Below are 19,777 nucleotides of genomic sequence, written 5' to 3'. Positions count from 1 at the left end.
CTGCTTCCTTTGTATTAAATATGTGCAGTTTATAGGCAATGTGTTTATAAATAAATATAATTTTCAGTTGACTCTTTTATGATACCATAATAACAGCCCAATACTCATTTGTGTGTTAAACGTGTTCTTTAACAAAATTATACATTTACTATTGCAATGTAACTAGCTGGGTTTTCAGCCTTCGTCTAATTTTCCAGAATGGTATTTCTGCAGTCCTAACATTCTCTGCTTAATCACTCCAATAAAAACAGTGAATTTCTTTGTAATGCAATTTGTAAGCAATAAACATGATTGAGAATGCAGTATTTGCTGTCGACTATGTTTAACACAGGGTTTTAATTTAGTGGGTAATTATTCATTTGGTAGACACTTTTTCCATTCACATTTATTTTCCCTGCTCTTAAGAAAGTTCGCAAGTTTGGAGAACCTTGGAAAACCAGGGTTGTGGCGTATTTGATGTAAGCCAGAGTTTGATACAGATGTTACCGCAAGAGAACATTTTCTTTTTATCTGCTAAAGACAGGAGGTCACATTAACTCGTAATACAGACACATAAAAATGTGATTATGGGTTCTAAACAGAACGCAGTAGGCTCCTAGTTAACACAATGAGATTTCTAGGAAGTGATGCATAAATTCTTCAAAAATGACACATTTCTCACGTTCCATTCCAATTAAATTACTGAGGCAGCTAACAGCCATGAGCACAAAGTACGGGATAAAATGAGGGTTTGCTTCTTGTAACTGTGTCTCTGTGAAAGTATATTTTTATGAGAAGCAGTTAATATTAAGCTATTATTTTTCAGCTGTGCTGGAAGGGATGTCTTGAGCCTTTCTTGTCGCGCTCTCCCTAGAAGAGCCTCCCCCTTTGTTTCTTGGGTTTGCTGATAGGAAGAGCGCGTTGCTCCACCGGCCACCGCCTTCACCTGGGGCTTTGGAGTGAAAGGGACCAGCCCAGGAAGGGGTCCCCAGCGCCAGTCCCCAAGGGTGGGTCTAATCGCTACCCAGAGGCCCTCAGCCAGGAGATTCAAAGGCGGGAGGCGGCCCCTCTGCTCCGCTCCCCCTACCCGCAGCGCCCGGCCGGGACGGGAGGTGCGGGGCTGGCCCCCACTAGCGATCCGCGAACACGCAGGGCCCGTCTTCCACGCCCAGCTCAGGCCTCGGGGACACGAGCGCCCCGCGGCTGCGCGGCGTGGGAGGGGGTTCCGACAGCCTGCGGAGCCCAGCCCCACTCTCCCCAGACCCGCTGGCAGCAAGAGGGGTTCAGGGCTGTTCCCCCGGGAAGGAGGCCCGAAGAGCGGGGAGCCGCCGGGCGGGGTGGGGCGGGAGGGGGCGTCGCAAGACAAAAGGATGTGAGGCTTTAAATTCAAAAAGATGTTTTGAAAGCCACGCGCTGGGGTTTGAAAGGCGCTGGGAGGACGGCGGCAGAGCGATCCCAATCAGAAATGCGATTTGAAGTCCTAATGAACTTGATTGCGTGAACATTTATAATCCCCCATGGCCCTAAATGAAATCAGATATAATCAGAAGATACAGGGAAGGGAGTGTTTACAGCCGACGCCGGGCGGCCGCGGGACGGGGAGATGCGGCCCCGGTATTGATGTCGAAAATGATGGATAACGCGGGAATGGCAAATATACTATTTGTCTAATGGCTCGGCAATTAAATTCCCCTGTAAATGACCCATGCCTCATTTCATCCTAATCTATGGAATTTTGATTGAATTCGTCAGCTCTAATTGAAAAATACTGCACTTTAATGTCTGCATTGCAGTTTCAGGACGAGAGTGGTTTTAATGAGACAGTGCCCCCATGACCCGGGAATATTTGAGACTTTTATTCGGAATTTAAAGCCAGGAGATTGCTCGACTGAGCCCTGAGATTTCCTCTCCTGTATCCAAGTCCATCCATCTCCAGACGCGATTTAATAAACGCACTTGAGGATAAATGCGCCCCAGACCCTCGCGCCGACGTGTTACCCCACGGGCGCCCCTCCTCGGAATAAGGGACGGCGGAGGCCGGGGCGGCGCGGGGGTTGGGGGACTCCGAAGAAGGTCCTGGCCCCTCCCCGGCCCAAGCTTCCCTGCCCTCCCTGCCACCCTGGTCCCCAGGCACTGTCGCGAACCCCAGCCTCCGCCTTCCCTAGGCCAAACCTAGGTGACCTCCCTGGACGAGGAGGCCTGGCTGCCTGCCACCCGCTCACCGGGAGAAGAGACTCGCGCACTCGAAGGGGCCGGGCCCCGACGTGCTTTATATGCAAACGGCGAGGCGAAGCCATCCCTGAGAAATTAGCTACTTGCTGAAGCATATTTACTAGATTGAAATGAGTTAAAGAGAAACATTTTAAGTCGTGCAAACGAGATAATTGGGCCGCATTAAAGCTGGAAATGTTTGCTCCTTTCAAAAAAAAAAAAAAAAACCGCCGAAGGAGGAAGACAACAGTAAAAGGAAGCGTAGAAATGAAGCCCCGGCTGGTCAGAGACCGGAAATCCGGTAGTGCACGGGATGGGTTCCCTCAAGGATCTCGGAGGGGATACCCGGACCTGGGAGGACCTGAAGGCAGCGCCACTCCCGCCCCGGCGCGCGCGGCCCAGTTCCCTCATTGCAAGGGGCCGATCCCCACCGCGGCCCGCAGGGGGCGCGCTCAAGCCAAGGTCCCGCGGCGAGAACGGTGCCCGGTGGGAGCCAAGGGCGAGGCCAGCCCTAGGTCCTTGGCCGGCAGTTCGGGTCCCGCTCCCAACTTCGCCCCCCTCCGTCCCCCCACGCTCCATCGCCAGCGGTGTTCAAAACTCTGATGGCATGGGGGGGTTAAGGGGGTGGCCCTGGGGAGACCGAGTGTGGGGGCAAGCAGGAGGCCTAGGTGCACGCGTTGCCTCTCCCCGGCCCACAAGAATGTAGCTGAGGTTTTGCACACATATTTAAAGTAAAATAATCCAAAAAATGACAGAAAAGCCTTCTCCCTGGGAAAGCCATGCCTGGCGCCCTGGCGATGCCAGACTTGGTACTGAGAGCAAACGGCGGAGGGAGGACTCTCCAGGGCCGGGGCCTCCGTCTCGGTTCGTGCAATGGGAATGGCGCTGTGCCCACCCAGTAGAGGCGCTCGCGGGCTCTCCCTTCCCGGGAGAGGCATCGTGTGTTGTGAAATGTCACACTGCGTCCTGTTCCATTGGGTGGCCTCTGATCTGTTTTTAGATGTTCCAGAGGCCGGACGCAGTGCCTCACGCCTGTAATCCCAGCACTTTGGGAGGCCGAGACAGGTGGATCACTTGAGGTCAGGAGTTCGAGACCAGCCTGGCCAACATGGCGAAACCCTGTCTCTACTAAAAATACAAAAATGAACCGGGCGTGGTGGCACGTGCCTGTAATTCCAGCTACTTGGGAGGCTAAGGCAGGAGAATCACTTGGACCTGGGAGACAGAGGTTGCAGTGAGCCGAGATCATGCCACTGCATTCCAGCCTTGGTGTCAGAGTGAGACTCTGTCTCAAAAATTAATTAATCAATTAATAATAAATAAATGCCCCAGAATCTGGTGCCCAGAGGCTGCCCTCCCACGGATACTCTCACTCCGAGAGCACAGGCTTTCGCCCCTGGCTGGCCCGCGCTCCCCAAGCTCCCTGCACAGTGCTTGCTCCTGCAGCTGCCCTCCTGAGCATCCTCTCTGGGCCAGGCTCCCGGCCCACGTGTGCTACACGATCGAGTTCAGTGCCCAGTGCCCACATCAACTCGTGCTATATTAATTATCCCCGTTTGGGGGACACAGTCAAGCCGCTGGTGGAGAAGAGCGGGGATTCCCGCCCACTAGGCAAATGGAACTGCAGAGGAAGAGTGGCCTCAGCTGCAGCCCAGGACCCTCAGGCCCAGATGTCCGAGGTCTTCCTATCTACCCCCTTCCAGGACCTGCTCAGGGTGAGGCAGAGCCTGGAGAACCTTACCTGGATTCTATAAGGAAGCCGAGGCGGGTTTTCTAAGATCACCTCCAAAATCTGACGGTATTTCTTACACCTTCAGCAATCATGGAGGTCTGATTTTATTTCCCCATCGTTTATGACAAAGGCTTCTCTGGTGGCCTGGGTGTTTAAAATGAAAAGAAACTGGAGATCTTTTTCCTGTCCAACTATAGGCGTGAGAAAGACATACCTCTCAGCCCTTCTGACCCCTGGGGATGGACAGTCGGATCCTACCCTGGATTCCAGAGCCCAGCCAGCGTCCACCGCGGATGCCATTTCTTACGTGGTGCATAGGGGGCGCTCCGGGTGCTTGAGCGCCCTGCACACCCACGAGGATCTTCAGGTTAATACTTCAGAAATTGTGAAGCCTTAAATAAAACTGTTTCCTGCCATTCCCTCATTAACTATAAAATCTATAATACTTATTTGAGTTACGTTTACAGATATGAATAACCTTGTTAGACAGCTAAAAATATAATGTAAAACTACATTATGAAGTTCACTTCATTTTAAAGTATAAATTTCCAAATAACTTACAATATGGGGAATGAACTGAATGTGAAACTTTTTTGGTTAAACTTTAAAAAGTCTCTCATCTCTTAAGGTTTCCAGGATTGTCTTGTTTGTGCTTTAACTGGGTCTATAAGAAACTAGAGAACAAGGGGAAATTGATAATAATAACTAAGAGAGAGACTAGGAATATCACGGTAACAATTAGATTCTACAACATTCACCTCCATAAAATAAGGAGATGGGGAGGGAATAAAGTTGGGTAAGTAGAAGAAGAAAGTCCCTGAACTTGCCGGGTGCGGTGGCTCACACCTGTAATCCCAGCACTTTGGGAGGCCGAGGTGGGCGGGTCACAAGGTCAGGAGATCGAGACCACGGTGAAACCCCGTCTCTACTAAAAATACAAAAAATTAGCCGGGCGCGGTTGTGGGCGCCTGTAGTCCCAGCTACTCCGGAGGCTGAGGCAGGAGAATGGCGTGAACCCGGGAGGCGGAGCTTGCAGTGAGCCGAGATTGCGCCACTGCACCACTCCAGCCTGGGCCACAGAGCGAGACTCCGTCTCAAAAAAAAAAAAAAAAAAAAGAAAGAAAGTCCCTGAACTCAATGAAGGTATCAAAGTTGGTCACATGATATCCAGTCCAATCATCGTCATTTTCTGAGCCATGATCAATTGCAGCTCCTTCTAAAGCTTCAGTGTTCATTATTGTCACAGACTTCAGGGAACAGGTGTGTCCAGATGGAGACAAGCCAGATAGCTTCTGACTTTGGTTCATTTCCCATACTAGTTTTTCTCATGTGCCCAGAAGGAAAGCTGGGAGGCAGAGGGCCTGGAAGAGGCCCATTCACAAAGTCACTGTCAGCGGTGGCTGCTGTGCTGTGGCCTGGTCACACTAGGTATCTGACACACAGGGGACCCCCCCAGAACCAGCCCCCAGCTCCTCTTCTGGTGTCAATGGCTGTGTCCCCTGCAGATAGCAATTGCCCGCCTTCATGTGTGGGTGTAAAGGAACCGCAGGGAAATGACATACGGTCCTGTGAATGACTTCCCCCTGCAGGGGTGTTTTAAAGTCACTGTGCAGAACAAATACTAGATAGCAAGTCTGAACACCTTTTCTTTAACTCCGTGTTCATTATTTGGAGAGAAAAAAAAACCACTCACTATACACACACACACACACACACACACGGACACACACACACACGGACAACATGCCCCATACAAAATGTTTTCATTTCCTACAAAACCCAGAAATGTCCTCTAGGAATGTCTGAGAGGCAGCATTCTGGATTCCAGCAATTTTCTGGATTCTTCCCACTGTGACTCAAAGAATTAATCGCTCCTCATTCCCTCAGTTTCCTATTTATTTCACACGCACTCTAGCAGTTTTTGGTCACTAGCTGGAAATACTTTGGGATCTTTGGATTTGTTCTCTGACCTCACTCTTGGTTCCCTCTTTTTCTAAAGCTTGGGAACTTCAGGCCACACCCATAGGGAGACATAATTGTTTGCAGCAAAGTCATGCAAATTGAGTTATCCGTATTTTTTCCCATGATAAATGGAAGAAACTCAAAGGTTTCAAAGGCCAAGGAGGTCACCATTCCCACTTATTTCTGTAATCACCAAGAAGGGGCTGTGTACTTAAAGAACCTGACGCACTGGGAACAATTGCAGATCTAAAAACAAAGAGGCTCTCCTTCCTGTGAACTCAGCCCAAACTTCTCGGGCAGTGGCAGAGAATGATCAGGAGGTGTGACTTAACTGTGGAACTGCTGGAGATGGCCCCAGCCTACCTTGCATTTCTCATGGCTCAGGAGCTGGCTCAGCCTCTTGTGAGACCATGACCTCACAGCCCACCTTGGAGCCCAGGATAGATGAGGGTTCCAAGAGCCTGAAGTGGGTGGGGGCAGTTGAGTCTGTGGTCACTGGCTCTGGTTCTCCAGGACTTTCAAGTGTCTCAAACAAGAGCAAAGATCTACCCTGGGATGCTCCTCCAATATGGAAATATGTCTGCCCCAGGCGGTTTCGGGGCAAGTGTTCTTTTCTCTGATTCTGTAAACCTGGTGCCCTACTTTAAGTGAAGTGATCGTGTTTACTTTCTTTAAAGGATGGGAATCTGTTGCCCTCACTTTTTTGTAAACAGAATGGACCCCCCACCACCTCGCATCAGCGCACACTCCCCTCCTGTTCTCTCCTGGGAAGAGCCGGTCAGTTAGGGCGACTTTCCTGAGGAGCTTTCTCTGACAGGCACAGGGGTCCTTTGGAGCAATGTCAGTGGGGCTAGACACACCTACCCTTGAGTTTTCCAGATGAGCTTATTTCTGAGTGGCGTTTTCTGGGAATTCCAATGACTTTCGCCCGGGACTTCCACCTGGTGACAGAGGCCATTCCAATTCTCCCTCCCCGTTTAATCAACATCTCTCCTTTCCATTCATACCCAACCCCGTACCCCTGTCTTGCGACATTCTTTTCAGGAGGAGGAAATAACCAGAGCAAATTCAGGCTCTGCTTTGCAGGATTTTCTGGAAGAAGAAACAGTTCTTGCTACAGCAATCACTGCTCATTTGGTCCCAGAAGAAGTTAAAGGTGGAGGGGTGCCCCTGTTGTGGAAGGCTGTTGATTCAACACCCTTCTGCTCCCTCCAGCGCGGTTTCTAAAGGGTTAAATGCATGCCCTCCGGGCAGACCGCATCCTCTTTAAAATACTACGCCCCTGAAGGAGGTCGGGGCCATCGTGGAGGCAGCGGCTGGGGACTTGGTTTGGGGTGTCCAAGAGTCCCGGGGGGTTCCAGCCTCCAGGGAAGATTCATAGGGTCCATGGCCTGCCTCTCCTAGACACACGGTCTCCTGGCGAGCATTGGAAGCTCGTGGGGCCCACAGCTGAGCGCCGGCCATCGTCCCTGGCCTGCTGCTTCTTCCTCCGTGTGTTGGACGCTGACTGCGTCCAGCCCAGGCCCATTGCGAAGCGCCCGCAGCCTTCCAATACAAGGCAGGCGGGATGCGGCGCCCGCACGGTAGCGGACCCGGGCTCCTCAGGAGGGCTGCTCGAGAGGCCGTCCCGAAGGTCCCCAGCCCAGGCCAGTGCGCACCCCCTCACCTCTCGGTGCCCTCTGCCCGGCTCCCAGGCCGCGGTTCACGCGGTCCGGGGATTAGCATCTCTGTGAAGTCCCACAAACAATGCCTGCTGTGCGGGAGATGAAAGCCGGACTCCGGGTGGCAGGGCGCATTTGAAGTCCCCGAAAGGTGGGGCCTCGGGAATCGAGGGAGCAGATGGGAGGAGATAAAGCCAGGTGAGAAGCGCCTGGCGGCCGGCGTCTCCCTCACCAAACACTCCAGGGGCTGGGGTTCGCCAACACGCGGCCTCCAGAACCCCGGCAGGAGTCAGATCCGGACGGGACACGAGGGGACACCACTTCCATCCGCACCCCTGGCCTCTGCCCGCACAACTGCAGCCCTTGAGCCCGAGTCTCCAGCCTGGCCTCTGCCTGGTGCTCCCTCTTCCCAGGCTGGGAGCCCCGGGGCGGGCGTATGCCTCAGTCCCCATGGAGAATCTCCCTTTGCCTGGCTAGGTGCTCCCAGAGAGACGTGTGGTGAGCGCGGGCGCTGGGCTTCCAGGACGAAGGCGATGGGCGATCAGTTATCCCCAGTGGTCTTGAACTCCCCAGCCTCAATCGTTAGGGCTGCTCTGAAAAAGAACTAGGACACCCGCAAGCGCCCTCGGACATCTGGATCCCGGCCGGGGAAGCCGAGCTCCTCGTGGAGTTGGGGTAGTCCTGGGCTCCAAGCGTAGGCAACGTGCACCCGGGTGCGCAGTCAGCGCCATAGCGCCCGCCCCCCCAGGGACTCCGGGGCTGTGCAGAATTCCATCCCCACCTTCCTGTCCCCAGATCCCACGAGGGCTCGCCTCGCGGGCCTAGCGGCTGTGGCTCCTCCTGTTCCTCGTCGCTGGAGTGGAGAGGGTGGCGCAGGTGTAAAGGTCACGTTTCCCAGCCTTCAGGCCTGCGGATAACATTTTCCAACTCCCAGGAGGAAATGAAGAAGAAGAAGAAGAAAAACCCTCCCCTTCACATTTCTATTTTGCAGTTGTTTTGTTTCTGCTACTTTGAGGGTGGGGGACAAAAAGCAAAGTTTCTACATAAGAATGTCGCAGCACACACAGTCCCGCAAAGTGTTTCTTCTTCAGGGCGCTTTAGAAAACCCCCTGTCCTGCTTTCTGCATGGTCAAGGAGCAGAATAATGAAACCAAAGACTTTTATTTTATAAACCACTTGATCTTTGCTTGGGAAACTCTATTAATTGAATGGGTTTGCCTTTTTTGCCAGTCCCCTTTATCATTATTTACGGGCTTTAAATTGTTTAAAGTTCCCTTGACGTTCAATTTACAAGTTTGGGGACTTTTTTTGTTCTGCCTTTTGTCCTGGAGAAAGACATCGTGTTGGAAGTGCTTTGAAAAGCCAAACATGAGAGGTTGGCAATGAAAGGGAAGCGGGCGAGATCCCTTTTAATTCCGTCCTGTTGGTGAATGGCTCTTTTACATAATTGCAGGAGCTATTTCAAAGCCAGCCAAGGGCTGACTTCACTTAGAACCACATGGAGTCTATTTTGGGCTTTCAGATTTAAAAAAAAAAAAAAAAAAAAAAAAAAAGCTGAATAAAATGTTTAAAAAGATGAGGCTTCAATGCTTTCTGCTACTTGCAAATTGGTGTGTCTGATGGGGAATTTTACACAAGCACCCCTTTGTAAGTGCGTCCGGGCCTCGGGAGGGACTGTTCAGGGTTAGCTGGGTGTGAATCCCAATTGCCCTTCCATAAATAAAACCCATCCCAAGTTATTTCCCAACTATTGCCAGGAGCAAGAGCTGTGGCAATGACCAAACGATCGGGCTTCTCAAAATCCCTGTAAATAAAAACAACTCGGTTGCCCGAGAAACCAGCCTGTCGCCTAGGACTGGGCGACTGGCGGGAGCGCCAGACCCGCGAGGCCCGCAGGATTCCCCGCGTCCTCCGAGACCACGGGCGCCCACACCGTATCCTCTCCACGACCACCCGCGACCTCAACTCTGGCGGCGGCAGCGAAGGGCGCGATTCGCGGTGCTTCCTCCTCCAGACTGGGTTGGGCTGGGCTGGGCAGGCCAGCACAAGTTTGCTGCATGAATATTCATTTACTTGTGCGTTTTCTATTTCACCCTCAACCTTCATACATCTGCATGCAAGTGCAGACTGGGACAACCCCGAAGCGAGGGGCCAACTTAATTACCATCACTTTTTCGGAATGTCTGAGGTTTTAAGTGGCATAATCTGAACCTGACACTAGCCTAGCACCTGTCGAGTAAAGTGCCCAGGGGCTGAGCTATCTTCATCTGGGTGGGGGGGAAGAGGGGAGGGAAGTTCACGAAGTTAACTGGAGTTGGAGGACCCAGTTCTCCCTTCGGGTGCGCCCTTCATTTTTCCTAATTGGAGGGGGGAGGGGATAAAGTTGCAAACATCTGTGCCCGGTGATTTTCCCGCGCAGACTGGGCCGAGCTGAGTCACGGAGGACTCTGCAGTTTGAGGCTGTTACGAGCTAAGGCAGGTAGGAATCCGGAGGATGGATAAGCCATGTATCTGTCGCTCCTGTCCATAAATCTCTCTGAGGATCCGAGAAAACTCTAAAGGCTTTTATTATCCGCAGTCCCCACGCTCTGAACGCTTTGCAGGTAGCTGAGGTGCCCCGAATGAGTCTTGTTAATCACGCTGAAACACAAGGATCCTTTTACGACACGAACAGTCGTTTTCTAAGCAGTTAAGCATTAGATGAGAGAGTATTACTGCATTGCATTTGCGAAAAAAGCACTAGTAAATAAAATTCATATTGATGAGAATTATCTGAACTCACTAACAAAAGATTAGTATTATAACCCCTGCAGTCAATACTTTCTATGGCAATTTATGGGTGCAAATAATATGCCATCAAATTATTTCAAGTGTAGCTATAATTCGACGGACCTAAATCTACTTGCTGAACTTTAAATGTAGAATAATCACCAAAATAATCAAAGGAATCCCTGTCTCTCGGAGGGTAATTAGGCGACAAAAGTCCCTAGAACAATATTTTTGGGGCGAAATAGCAAAGTGCATGGCAAACCTGCGTAGGTAAAATGAATAACAGCTTCCCCCGGCATGCCAGTGGCAAGCCGGAAGGGCCCCGGCTGTAGCCACGTAAATCAAGGAAGGAGTGGAGCGTTTCTTAGTATTCAAAAAACAAGGTAATGGCACCCAAGGCTGTGTTACTGTAACTATCTCATAATGAGAGGGAGTATTTATTATGCTCATAAAGATATCAGCCTTTTGCCCTGGGATTCGATTTTTTTTTTCTTTTTCTTTTTCTTCTTTTCTGGGACTGAAGAAGGAGGGATAGAGCCTGGAAATCCCATAGACACCTCCTTCTCCATGGATCCCAAAGGGAATTCATTTCCCCCTCACACTGCCTAAGCCACCTCGGGGTCTGGGCGTGAAGTCAGGGGAGGCAATCCAGGCAGCGTCCTAATGAATTCCTTTCAAACCGCCTGCTGCCGGAGCGATCTATTACTGCGGCCTGGAGTGGGGAAACGCGCTCGAGACGTCTTTGTCCAGGTGGTGGTGGGGAGGGAGGAGGAGGCGAGGAGGAGAGGGCTGGCGGCGGGACCATCGAGTTTTCCCAGCGCCCCGGGGCGCCAAGGACACACCCTCCCCTCTTTCCTCCAGGCCCGCTGGATGGGCAGTGGGTCTCCAGCGGGACTCCTGGCGGAGGAGCTGATCTGGGATTAAGACGTCCCCCGGGGGGCCTTGGGGTTGGAGGGAGAGAAACAGGAAGAACGCGAAAAAAGAGCTTCAAAGAATCGGGTCGATAAATTCATAAAGATCGATTTATCTTTATCTCCCAATTAAATGTGCTTGTAAGTGATACATAACACACGTCCAACACGGGCCAACTCCCCAACCACTAGCTCCTCGGCGTGAGCTGATTTCTAATGACCGAACTAACAATGCCCTTCTTTCCTTCTCCCCAACCCGGTGCTGTTGGCGGTTCAGGGCTGACGTCTAGACCCGGGAAGTTGAAGCCCGGGCCTTGGAGTCGCGAGGAAGCCCCGCGCGCGCGCTGGTGCACTCTGCACGGTCTGCCCTTGTCACGAAATTATTCCATTTTTAAAGGGAAGACAAGAGCTGAAAGTTTTTGTTTTAAAATGGAGGAGGGGATAAGAATGTCCCTGGTTTCCCTCCACCCCCAAATTCCCTTACTTCCAAATTTGGGGGTCTTTACCATTGTTGAGAACAGGGGAAACATCCTGAGGGGATCGGCTCCATCCTGCAGTCAGCAAAGAGGAACCGCGCGCCCTCGAGTCCTCGCGCTGGAAACCGGGCGGCGGCGCCAGGGTGAGCACTCCCTGCGTTCGCAAGGTGCTTAATTAGCGCCTATTTACAAAACGCAGCTTTTATTTGAGCAAACATCATAAAGCTTTCATCAGGATAATCTCACGTTACACAATCTGGAGGCGCAGCAACTCCCCCCTTCCTCCCCGAGGATGGAGCAGATAAAGGACTCTCTTTATTATCATAATTATCGTGGTTGTTATTTTGGTGCGCGCTGGCAAAGTGTGTAAATAGGTGCGATGATTAAGAATGTCATGAAAAATGAGAGACGGGATCGCTCACGGGAGAGCCCAGCCCGGGATGGGGGAAGCAGCAGCCTCCCCGCCCCACCTGGAGCGCGGACCGGCAGGGAGCAACCCGGCGGGTTCCCGGCGGCAGGCAGGGCCTGCCTGCTCCCAGCCTTCGTCCCGGGGGCGGCTCTGGAGGGGTAGGACCCTGTCCCCAACTCCAGGATCCTCGCCCGGACCCCAGGAGCAGCCGGAGCACCCAGCGCTGGAGTGAGCCGCAGGCAGGTTGGTTCCATGACAAATACAGTAAAAGAAATAAAGCGCCCCCGGCCCAGCCGCGGGGGTGCGGGCTCCGGAGGCTGCCCTTCGAGGCGGCCTCGACAAGGCTGCAGGGCCCCAAGGTCCGAGTCTTGGAGGTGCCATCCGCCCCTCTCAGGTTTGCGCGGCGCGGGCTAGACACGCAGGCTCCGGCTCCCCGGCCCGCGCGCCTCCGACGGTGGCGCCCGCAGCCCGTTCGCTGCCAGCTTGGGTGGAAAGGGCGGGGCCCCGCTTTCGCCCCACCCCCTCCCCGCTCAGCCAATGGCCAGCGGCGCCCAGCCCCACGTGAGGCGAGCCGGGCCAGGCGGCAGGCAAAATGTGAATGAGAAAGAGGAGCGCGATTTAAAGGTGCTGGCGGCGCCCGCCGGAGACAAGTACGCCGGCTTCGCGCGCTACCCAGCGGCCCGCGGGAGGCGACGGACGGCGGGACAGACGGACGGACGGAGGGACGGACAGACGGCAGTTTACCGGGGCCTAGGGCGGCACCCGCGACGCGCGCGGGCTCCGACGGGCAAGCGGCGGACGGGGGCTCCGGCGAGCCCGCGGGGCCCGGGCGTCCTCTCCACTCCGGGGCGCACGGTCTCACCCCGCACACACCCTGCACCCGCCGGGCATGCAGCGGGCCCAGGACTGAGGGGCGGAGGCGTCTGCTCTCCGGGTTCCGCTCGGCCCCTGCCCGACGCTCCCGGCCGTGCTCCCGGCGTCCGGCGGGCTTCCCGGCGGCGGCGCGGCGCGGGGACTTTTCGCGTCTCGCTGGCCTCTCCCGAGCGCGTCTATGAGCGCAGCGTTCCCGCCGTCGCTGATGATGATGCAGCGCCCGCTGGGGAGTAGCACCGCCTTCAGCATAGACTCGCTGATCGGCAGCCCGCCGCAGCCCAGCCCAGGCCATTTCGTCTACACTGGCTACCCCATGTTCATGCCCTACCGGCCGGTAGTGCTGCCGCCGCCGCCGCCGCCGCCGCCCGCGCTGCCCCAGGCCGCGCTGCAGCCAGCGCTGCCGCCCGCACACCCTCACCACCAGATCCCCAGCCTGCCCACCGGCTTCTGCTCCAGCCTGGCGCAGGGCATGGCGCTCACCTCTACGCTTATGGCTACGCTCCCCGGCGGCTTCTCCGCGTCGCCCCAGCACCAGGAGGCGGCAGCGGCCCGCAAGTTCGCGCCGCAGCCGCTGCCCGGCGGCGGTAACTTCGACAAGGCGGAGGCGCTGCAGGCTGACGCAGAGGACGGCAAAGGCTTCCTGGCCAAAGAGGGCTCGCTGCTCGCCTTCTCCGCGGCCGAGGCGGTGCAGGCTTCGCTCGGTGAGTCGGCGGCGCGCGCAGCCGGGACTCGGGGGCGGGAGGAGGCGGGGGCGGGCCAGCGCCGGGTTCCCGCGGGAGACCGAGGGGGCGAGGCCGCGCCCCCGCTCGACCCCCGCCGGAGGAGCTGGAGGATGAGGCCCGGCTGTGCCGCTGGGCCTCCGGGGGACATTCAGAGCCACGCAACAAGCGAGGTCTCGGGGGGGCATTTAGCGCCCAGCGACCAGCTGCTGCCCTGGGCCGCATATCTGTCTGACGATGCGTTTGTCCGAGTCCTCCTCTACCGCTCCGTGGTGACCTGGGGTCCTGGGTAGGTTGCAGCCTCTAGGGGAGACGAGTTGGGCTGAGCGTCTCAGCCGTGCGTGTGCCCAGGGGCGCCCAGACTTTCTAAACCTCTTCGCTGGTCTTGCTACTTTCCGGGAGAACGGATTCCTGGGAGGCTGTGTGTCTGTGTGTGTGTGTTGGGGGTGTCTGGTGGGAACTTCTAAGGCCACAAAACATCCCTTTGACCAATGTTGTCTGTCTCAAAAAAGACGGTCTGGGATCTGCACGTCCCTACGCCTCCAGTCCGGTTAGGAAGCAATTGAGGTTCACTGAATTTTCACGGTGGGGGAGGCAGGATGGATCCTGAATTCCCCCATCGGTCCTCAACCAGCCCCCACCCCAGGGACAAAGCGGGCAATCTCTTGGGCCTCGCGCCTCCTGCTACTTCTCCTGATGCTGCCGAGGCTGGGAGGGTGCGGGGGAGGCATGGCGGCCCTTTGAGTGATGGTTCTGGGCAAAGGGCCGTCGCCTGTACTGCCTCCTCTTCTTTGAGCTTTCTCACGCTCCCCCCACCTCTCCTCTACCCCTCAAAGGCCAGGAAATCACAATGTGTTAATGTCATAGAAAGACAATCCGCTAAAGGGCGGGGGGCGGGAGGGGGGCGCGGAATGCCCAAGTGACAGTGGGAAGGAGAAAGGAAGGCCAGTGTGCGAAATGTAATAAAATGCCGTTTGGTTTTGCTTTCAGTCGGGGCTGTCCGAGGGCAAGGGAAAGACGAGTCAAAGGTGGAAGACGACCCGAAGGGCAAGGAGGAGAGCTTCTCGCTGGAGAGCGATGTGGACTACAGCTCGGATGACAATCTGACTGGCCAGGCAGCTCACAAGGAGGAAGACCCGGGCCACGCACTGGAGGAGACCCCGCCGAGCAGCGGCGCGGCGGGCAGCACCACGTCTACGGGCAAGAACCGGCGGCGGCGGACTGCCTTCACCAGCGAGCAGCTGCTGGAGCTGGAGAAGGAGTTCCACTGCAAAAAGTACCTCTCCTTGACCGAGCGCTCGCAGATCGCCCACGCCCTCAAACTCAGCGAGGTGCAGGTGAAAATCTGGTTCCAGAACCGACGGGCCAAGTGGAAACGAGTGAAGGCGGGCAATGCCAATTCCAAGACAGGGGAGCCCTCCCGGAACCCTAAGATCGTCGTCCCCATCCCCGTCCACGTCAGCAGGTTCGCTATCAGAAGTCAGCATCAGCAGCTAGAGCAGGCCCGGCCCTGAGGGTCCAGAAGGGCCAGGGCCTGGCACCCACCTGGAGAAGCCCCGGCACCCAAGGGAACCCATGGTGGACTCCACTGTGTTTGAAGCAACAGAGTCACAGCCTAGTTGTGGCCATCCTAAGCAAATTGAGAATATATTCACTAAATGGGCTTAAAAGACTGCTTTTGAAGGGGCTTACAGCCACACCAGAAGACACACTAAATATTTATTATACTATCCTACTTTGTACATAAATATCTCTATAGACTGGATCTCAGCTGCAGTATTTTGAAAGTTATAGGACTTAATTACCCAGTAATGTTCTCCACTCATTCCAGAAGAAAACAAAACCTCTGCTGTAATATGTGCGGTTACCAGCCACCTTTCCATACTTTTCCAAAGGTAAACGTGAAACCCAAGAACAAGCGCTGGGGTTTAAACTGATTTTGGTTTGCGTTCTGGCTTTTTGAGTTGACCGAAAAGCAGACATTGTTAGGCAGCCTGGAAATTCGCTTTGCTTTGCTTTGGTTTTGCCTGGCTTTGGTTTCCCCTGGGGTTGCCTATCCTATCTGAGCCATGTGAAGCACGTCTCCGTTGTGTTAATTTATTTCAATGTAGCTTATTTTCTTATAAGTTATGACATTTAAACAATTTCAGTCTTGTGAATAATAAAAAGGAGAGAGGGGGGAGAAAGACCAATCCCTGGGCCTCATAAGTGTGTCCAGAATTTGACTGTCCCGGGCACTGCCAGGGTGTGGCCGGGCAACTGGTCTGGAACCAGTACTGGAGAAACATCCCCTAAAACCTGTTTCCGTAGGCAGCCTGGACTTGAGCCACCCAGCACTTTACCAGGTTTAAAATAGGAGGGCAAGAGCACCGATAGGGTTACGAATTTAAGAAAACCTAATTCTCACCTTAGAAATCTATATCCCCCTTTTGCACAGCCTAATCGATACCTAGTAGGCCGGCAAACTTCGGCCAGAGGAGGAGGTGGGTGCCCGGAGGAGGCAAGCGAGTGCGGGTATTGGTGGCTTTGCACAAACTCCTGATGCTCCAAATCGACTACAGCCAGGAAGGAAACGTCTTTCCTTTGCCCGAAAAGAAGCGGTGCTCGCCTGCTGGCAGAGTGGAGGGTCCATAAATCAGGCTCCGGGCGTTATCTGGCGACAGGAGCAAAAACCCAGCGAGCCCAGCCGGCTTCCCGGCAGCCCTCAGTCGGAGGCGGTGGCGGGCTGGAGCGCCCGCGGCCGCTGCACCTCCCCCTCCGGGCGGGGTCGAGGGGGCGGGACCCGGCCACCGCCCCACCCCAAGGACGCCCCGGTATCCCTCACCACAAAGGGGGAAAAGAGGAGAGGCTACGCAGGGAGCTGGGAGTCGGTCTGCAGGGAACGGGGAGCTGCGCGCCTCCCCAGCTCGGTGGGGGCGTGCCTGGTCCCCAAGCCCACTCCTGTCCCACCCCCGGCCCTGCGCTCAGAGCCCCGAGCTCCCTACCGGACCCAAAAGCGCGCCGCCAGATACTGCGGTCCGGCCCGCGGGAGGCTGCGGCGGACAGACCCCGGGCGCCCAGGGGCGTGCAGCGGGCCAGCGAGGGTGAGCATGGTGCCACCAAGCCAGCAGCCCGAAGCGCGAGAGAAGCCGGGGCTCCGCCAGCCTCAGCCTTTCGAGTGGGGGAAGGAGGGGAGGCCGGGAAGCCGCTGCAATACAGCGGCGCTAGGCCTTTGGCGCGATTCTCAGCCCAAGAAGGGGAAGCGCGGCCCGCCATGGGTTTAACACTAATATTGACTTAATTTTTACTACTTACAGGCCGTCACCTCCCCACGCTGGAGGGGCCTGGGGACCAAGACCTCCACCCAAACTTCAGGCGCAGGGTGAAGGCTGGGAGCGACCGAGTCACCCTTTCCCGCCGCGTTCCCAACAGTTCCGGTGGCAGAAAATGGCCCAGGCTTGGTTTTTGATCCCAGTAAAATAGAAGGGCCAGTCCTCCGAGGGCCTCGGCCGGCTCTGCGGGGCGCCGAGAGCTGCAGAGGCTCTTGGCCGCGCCCCGCCCAGCGCCATGAAACCTGACGGGGATGGCGCCCGGGTCCCGCCCTGGCCTGGCGCGGTGGCCGCAAGCCCCGGATCCCACCCGCCAGGACGCGCAGAGCGCAGGTCGCCGGTGAGCGCCATCTGCTCGGGGCAGGTCCCCACTGGCCACACGACGCTGCTGCAGCATTCGAGGCCCGCAGGGACGCCGTTTCCCGACCCACACACCTGAGCCAGTCTGCCGGTGGCTGGGGGCGAAGAGTTTAGCTGGGAAGGTGGAGGAGCTGCGGCCTCTGCCCCGCCGGCACTGCGGGTCGGGGGAAGAGACCCTGGGACTCCCCGCAGATCCTGGAGTGCCCCCGACATCCCCTTCCACCGTAACAAGTGTAACTCCCACCTGCCTTCTCCAAAAGCCCGTGGCAGGGTTGAGAGGCAGAGGGACCGGAAGCCTTGACCGCGCAAACCCGGCGGGAAAGCGAAGCCCACTAGGAGCTGGAGGCCGCCGTCAGGAAGCCCCGCTTCTGGGACCGAGCTCCGGGCCCTCCCAGCCTCGAGGTCCTTGCCCTATGGAGACACGAGGAGGAGAGGGCCCGAGCTGGCCGACGCCGCCCGCCCTCCTGCTCCTCGGGGCGCTGACCCCCTCCCGCCCCAACCCCTGAGCGCCCGGGCGCCCCCGAGAGCCCGGCAGGGAGGCCAAGGCCCGGGAGACAGGCCGAGGGGAGGAAGATAAACAAGCGGCGCTTGATGGCCGCTGTCATCATGGCCGTCATCATGGCTTTCATTTGGCTGCCTAATGAGTCACATCACAGGCAGAGAGAAAAATTGTCAATCGCCCGGGCCCTAATGAATTTTTTTGCAAATTGTAATCAAGCCAGGCCGTCTCAGCTGGCTGATTAATGAGACCCACGAGGCTCGGCCAGCACCTCCGCTTTTTATTCCATCCCGTCCTCCCTGCACTAAATTAACAGCAACTTGTCTGCGCTTCAAATTAACTCCCAATGATTAATTCTGATGGGGGGGCCTGAAGAATAGCTTGTTCTAATAGGCTCTGGCCTGAGATGCTGTTGGAAATTAATACACTTCCCCTTTGGCTGCCGGCTTTAATCCAAGGTTGGGTTTTGACATCACTATATTTGTTGTTACAATAAATTCCACTTACATCTGCAGATCAAATAATTACGCTTGGGAGCTCCTTGGACCTGCGCCCCTAGCCATGCACTGGGATGCCTCAGGGCTGCCTGCACCCCGCAGCCACCGACCTAGGCAGAGGTCGGAGGAGGGCCACAAGAACAGTCACTCCACCCAGTGACTGCCCTTGCTCCCTGGCAAGTCAGGCACCCCTGCCCCCTTGGAGAACCAAAGGTATGCTGAAAATCCGCAGCCATCTCCCAGTTCGTGGGGCAGGGCCCTCTTTAGCTTGGTCCTGGGCCTCAAGCAACTTCCTCTTCCAGGAGGAGCCCAGGACTACCTTCCCAGCAGCCAGGACCACCTGCACTGGAGGCTGCTCAAATCCCAACCTGCTCTGGAATTTTCGAGATTTAGTGCATGCTTGTGCATCCAGCCTTTGCCTCCTGTCTTCAGCCCCCTGGGTGGTTCTTTCACAGATGGCTTGTCAGCTAAATGGAGAGCAGGGAGTGGCCCTCCAGGCTTTTTTGAGCCCGGGTTTGCCTCGGAGGACATCCTGACTCTATGGCTCTCTGTAGGTCTGGCCTTCAGCCTGGATGCTTATACCAGCCTGGGCACATCACTGGTACCTGCATTCCAAGAACCCTTTCTCTTGGGGTCAGCACCCTCTCCGTCTTGTTTCTGTTTGAGCTTAATGGGCTTAATTATTTCAGCTGCGTCTGGTGAGGCTGGCACAGGGCCTCCAGGGCTGCTCCCTCCAGCCCCAGACCTGTCGGGAACAGAGCTGACGTGCTATGCCCCATGACAGGTGGTTCTAGGTGCACTGAAAGCCGGGAGTGACCTTCTAGCTTTCCGGCCTCAGGAGCCTCTGGATCACCCTCTGGTTCTCACTTCAGGGCCTTCCTAGTCCCAAGTGGCTGGAGCCCACGCATTTGGCAGCGCTGGCAGCAGAGACCCACTTGGGGCCCTCTTCTTTCCCCTGCTGGACTTCAGTGGCGATGTGGCAGAGTGGCTCACTTATGCCCAGCTGTGGCTTCCCAGGGAAGGAGGTTCCAGTGCACACACCTATTTCTGTCCCAAGACCCCAGGCATCTGCCCAGGCATGCACAGCCAGAGCAGGTGGCCTGCTCTAACCTTCTGGCCACTGGGGCCTCCCAGGCAGCTTCAGTGCAGTGCTCAGGGCCCAGTTCCAGGGTAGCAGGGCTCTGGGGTCTTGGGGGAAGCTAAAGTCGGGGCTCTACAGGGACAGTCCGGATGAAGGGAGGTGGCATTAATCTTCATTTTAGGCCCTTATGGTGTAAACAGGAGAAATATGATCTTGGTAACGGAACATGAATGCAGATCACACCGGCAGAGTAATAAAGCACCTGAAACACCGACGCACAAAAGCAACACCATATGTATGAAGACAACCTGCATAAATTATAAATTACAT

At 55.6% G+C, this 19,777-nt stretch overlaps 1 protein-coding gene across 3 annotated transcripts; it reads left to right on the top strand.

The window, feature by feature from the left end:
• The first annotated feature begins 12,730 nt into the window (after positions 1 to 12,730).
• LOC105473854 (gastrulation brain homeobox 2) lies at positions 12,731 to 17,878 on the top strand. 3 transcript variants are annotated; one of them, XR_011610162.1, is made up of 4 exons: positions 12,731 to 13,684; positions 14,693 to 15,597; positions 16,140 to 16,785; positions 16,999 to 17,878. XR_011610162.1 is itself a non-coding variant. In XM_011727979.3 (2 exons), the coding sequence occupies exons 1-2, from the start codon at positions 13,162 to 13,164 to the stop codon at positions 15,214 to 15,216; spliced, it is 1,047 nt and encodes a 348-aa protein (XP_011726281.1). In that variant the 5' UTR covers positions 12,731 to 13,161; the 3' UTR covers positions 15,217 to 16,011. The 3 variants fall into 3 exon arrangements, 1 of the variants encoding a protein (XP_011726281.1); XR_982532.3 differs by lacking the exon at positions 16,140 to 16,785; XM_011727979.3 differs by lacking the exons at positions 16,140 to 16,785; positions 16,999 to 17,878 and having other exon boundaries at positions 14,693 to 16,011.
• Positions 17,879 to 19,777: the final 1,899 nt, after the last annotated feature.

This window comes from Macaca nemestrina, chromosome 11 (assembly GCF_043159975.1).
Source record: "Macaca nemestrina isolate mMacNem1 chromosome 11, mMacNem.hap1, whole genome shotgun sequence".
Classification (NCBI taxonomy): domain Eukaryota; kingdom Metazoa; phylum Chordata; class Mammalia; order Primates; family Cercopithecidae; genus Macaca; species Macaca nemestrina.
This window is presented reverse-complemented; position numbering and strand designations above follow the sequence as displayed.